Below are 3,761 nucleotides of genomic sequence, written 5' to 3' on the forward strand. Positions count from 1 at the left end.
ACTTTCTGACCCCGTCGTCGCGGTGACGCGGTGGACAGCGGCGTCTCTTTCTCTCTGAATGTACCGGACTCAGCTGAATTATTCATCTCCCGCGTCAGTTCTGTCGCCCATCTCCCTTTTCTTTCTCCTCAACGTCTTTTTATAGCCCCCCACCACCACCACCACCACCATCACCCCCCACCCTTGCCTTAATCTCCTTCTTTCGCGGCGATTAAACCGTTGTTAGGGACGCGCGAGCCTCGTTTTCGGGGGCGAGTGAAGCAGCTGAACAAGTCCGGTTTGTGTTTGGGCTGAACGGCGTCGTCCAGTCGCCTCTCAGAACTGTTGAGGAGGTGAAGAAGTGTAAAGGGAGGGAAGAGGAGCAGAGGGGAAGAGGAGGAGGAGGTGGTGGTGGAGGGGGGTGGTGGGGGGGCGAACTGGCGAGCGAGCGAGCGAGCGCGTGAACTGAACCGATGTTCCAGCTGAATCATTGACATTCGCGCGCCTCGCCTCTTCCTCCTCCGGCTGGAGAATGCCGGAGTTGGTCTCGTGCCTGCGCCCGAGCGACGCGCCTTCGTCGGCTCTGAGGTAAAACCGTCCTTGCCGAGTGGCGAGAGCTTCGGAGATGCCTCGCGCAAGCTCCGCGAGGCTGGGATTTCGCCACAGAGCGTGCGCTGGGAACAAGTGGAGCCTGACTGGAAGAGACGCGAAGGCTGAGAGTCTGAAGCTGGACTGAACGGGAGCATTCCCTCTGCTGCGGTGTCATCATCTTTAGGGACGATAGACGATATTTTGGGACGTTGCGGGTGAGTTTTCAGCCCTTTTTTTGTGCTCCCTAGTATCACTTCTACTTCTGGGCAGTGTTTTGGGACAGAAATGGTGAATTAGTAGACCCCGGTGGGATGAAAATACTCTGAGAACGAGAATCCTCCTCTGTATTCCACGGGCAGCTTTCTTCCCCTCTCCTAAGCTGTAAAATATGCTGATAATTTAAAATAGCTGTAGTCAGTTTATCATGTTATTCATTGTTATTGTGTCACTAGAGAGAGAGATTCCGTTTTATTCGGTTGACATCTACACATCTCAGCCGTTATTAGACATCAGGCAGAAAGCAGGTGACTGATTTGATCAAGTTCTCCCGTCCGCGCAGAGGGAGATTATAAAACATCACTGCTGTGAAATCTTGCTGTGTTGCTGCATGAAAGTGTGGGGATCGAACATTGTTTTGATTGTCTTGTTTGTCTGTTTTCCCCCCTTCTAAGGTTACTAAATGGTTTTCTGGGGGATTTTTAAGAGGCAAAAATGCTGCTGCTCGTTCTGTTGGCCTTTTCCGTATCGAGCTCGTTTTCCGACTCGGATTCTGACCTCTCGGCTGAGACCTGCAGCGCTTGCTCTTGCATGTCCATCGAGAACGTCCTCTATGTGAACTGCGAGAAAATAACTGTGTACAGACCGACGCAGCTGCTCCCTCCAGCATCCAGCCTCTACCATCTGAATTTCCAGAACAACCTTTTGTACATTCTTTACCCCAACTCTTTTGTGAATTTCACACACGCAGTCTCTCTTCAGCTGGGCAACAACAAACTGCAGAACATTGAGGGAGGGGCCTTCATGGGGCTCAGTGCGTTAAAGCAGTTGCACTTAAATAACAATGAATTAACAGAGCTCCGGGCTGACACTTTCCGGGGGATCGAGAACTTGGAATACCTCCAGGCCGACTACAATTTAATCAAGTATATCGAGAAGGGAGCCTTCAACAAATTGCATAAGCTGAAGGTCCTAATTCTAAATGACAACCTTATTCAGAGCCTTCCCGAGAACATTTTTCGCTTCGCCTCCCTCACGCACTTGGATATACGAGGGAACCGGATACAGAAGCTCCCGTACCTCGGAGTTTTGGAGCACATTGGGAGGATAGTGGAATTGCAGTTGGATGACAACCCGTGGAATTGCACGTGTGATTTGTTACCTCTGAAAGCCTGGTTGGAGAATATGCCCTACAACATTTTCATTGGGGAGGCTATATGCGAGACTCCCAGTGATCTGTACGGTCGGCTGTTGAAGGAGACCAACAAACAAGAACTGTGCCCTATGGGAGTTGGCAGCGACTTTGATGTGAGGATGCCCCCCTCCCAGCCAGAGGGTGGGCACACCACATCCATCATTGCGCCATCCACGATAGCATCCTTAGTTACCAAAGCACCCAAAACTACAAACCCCTCCAAAATTTATGGCAACGGTATTGTTGCCGGTATTCCAGTGGGTAAAAATGGCCAAATTGTGTCCTATCAAACCCGAATCCCTCCCCTCTCCTGTCCCCAGCCCTGCACTTGCAAAGCTCACCCATCTGACTTTGGCATTAGTGTCAGTTGTCAGGAAAGGAATATCCAGAGTCTAGCTGATCTTATACCTAAGCCGCCAAACGCCAAGAAATTGCACCTCAGTGGTAATTACATTAGAAATATCAGCCCCACTGACTTCCAAGGGTTTGAGGGATTAGATCTGTTACACCTGGGCAGTAATCAAATATCCACCATCCAAAAAGGTGTGTTTGGAAATCTGACCAACCTCCGTAGGTTATACCTCAACGGCAATCAACTTGAACAGCTTCACCCTGAAATGTTCCTCGGGCTCAGTAACCTCCAGTACTTGTATTTGGAATACAACGCCATAAAGGAGGTGTTAGCTGGGACATTTGACTCCATGCCAAATTTGCAGCTCTTGTATTTAAACAACAACGTGCTCAGAAGCCTCCCTGCGTACATTTTCGCTGGCGTCCCCCTCGCTAGACTGAATCTGAAGAACAATCACTTCATGACTTTGCCCGTGAGTGGTGTGCTGGACCAGCTTAGATCGCTCACTCAAATAGATCTGGAGGGCAATCCCTGGGAATGCTCATGTGATTTAGTTGCTTTGAAACTGTGGTTGGAGAAACTAAACGAGGGGGTCGCTGCCAAGGAGGTCAGATGTGCATCCCCAGTGCAGTTTGCAAACATCGAGCTACGAGAACTAAAAAACGAGATTCTGTGCCCCAAGCTCATTGCTAGGCCTCCCTTTATCTTGACTAGCGCCACCCCCGTGGTCACGTCCATGTCACCTGCTGGTGTTGGCAAGGCGCCTCCTGGTGGGCCGGTGCCCCTGTCCATCATGATCCTGAGTATACTGGTGGTCTTGATCCTTACTGTCTTTGTTGCTTTTTGCCTGCTGGTCTTTGTGCTGAGACGGAACAAAAAGCCTGCTGGGAGGCAAGAAGGCCTGGGCAGCCAGGAGTGTGGCTCCATGCAGCTCCAGCTTAGGAGGCACAATCACAAATCCAATAAGAAGGACGACCTCGGCGGAGAGACCTTTATCCCTCAGACCATCGAGCACATGAGCAAAGCCCATACGTGTGGCCTCAGAGACGCTGAGTCCGGCTTCAAGTTCGCCGACTCCCAGAGACAGAAAATGGTCTTGCGCACCAGCACAGATAAAGACAAGGACTCTCTAAGTCTGGATGCCAGGAAAAGACTGAGTACCATCGACGAGCTAGATGAGTTCTTGCCAGGAAGAGAGTCCAGCATGTTCCTCCACAACTACTTGGAGAACAAAAAGGATTTCAACAGTATAGGGGTGAGTGGCTTTGAGATCCGTTACCCCGAGAAACCACATGACAAAAAAATGAAAAAGTCATTAATAGGGGGCAACCACAGTAAGATAGTTGTTGAGCAGCGCAAAAGTGAGTATTATGAACTAAAAGCAAAGCTCCAAGGGACCCCTGACTACCTTCAAGTACTAGAGGAACA

General features: G+C 50.2%; 1 protein-coding gene across 2 annotated transcripts in view; it reads left to right on the forward strand.

Moving 5' to 3' along the window:
• The first annotated feature begins 410 nt into the window (after positions 1 to 410).
• The window catches only part of slitrk4 (SLIT and NTRK-like family, member 4), a 5,057-nt gene continuing 1,706 nt past the window's right edge, over positions 411 to 3,761 (forward strand). Inside the window, exons 1-2 of one of the 2 annotated variants that reach the window (XM_017692148.2) lie at positions 411 to 785; positions 1,242 to 3,761. The exon at positions 1,242 to 3,761 is cut by the window's right edge and continues 1,706 nt beyond it. In XM_017692148.2, coding sequence (XP_017547637.1) covers positions 1,282 to 3,761 — 2,480 coding nt within the window. In that variant the 5' untranslated portion in view covers positions 411 to 785; positions 1,242 to 1,281. The remainder of the gene's footprint in view (positions 786 to 1,241) is intronic. The other variant, XM_017692149.2, reaches the window with a different exon arrangement.

The sequence above is a fragment of the Pygocentrus nattereri genome, chromosome 8 (assembly GCF_015220715.1).
Source record: "Pygocentrus nattereri isolate fPygNat1 chromosome 8, fPygNat1.pri, whole genome shotgun sequence".
Lineage (NCBI taxonomy): Eukaryota > Metazoa > Chordata > Actinopteri > Characiformes > Serrasalmidae > Pygocentrus > Pygocentrus nattereri.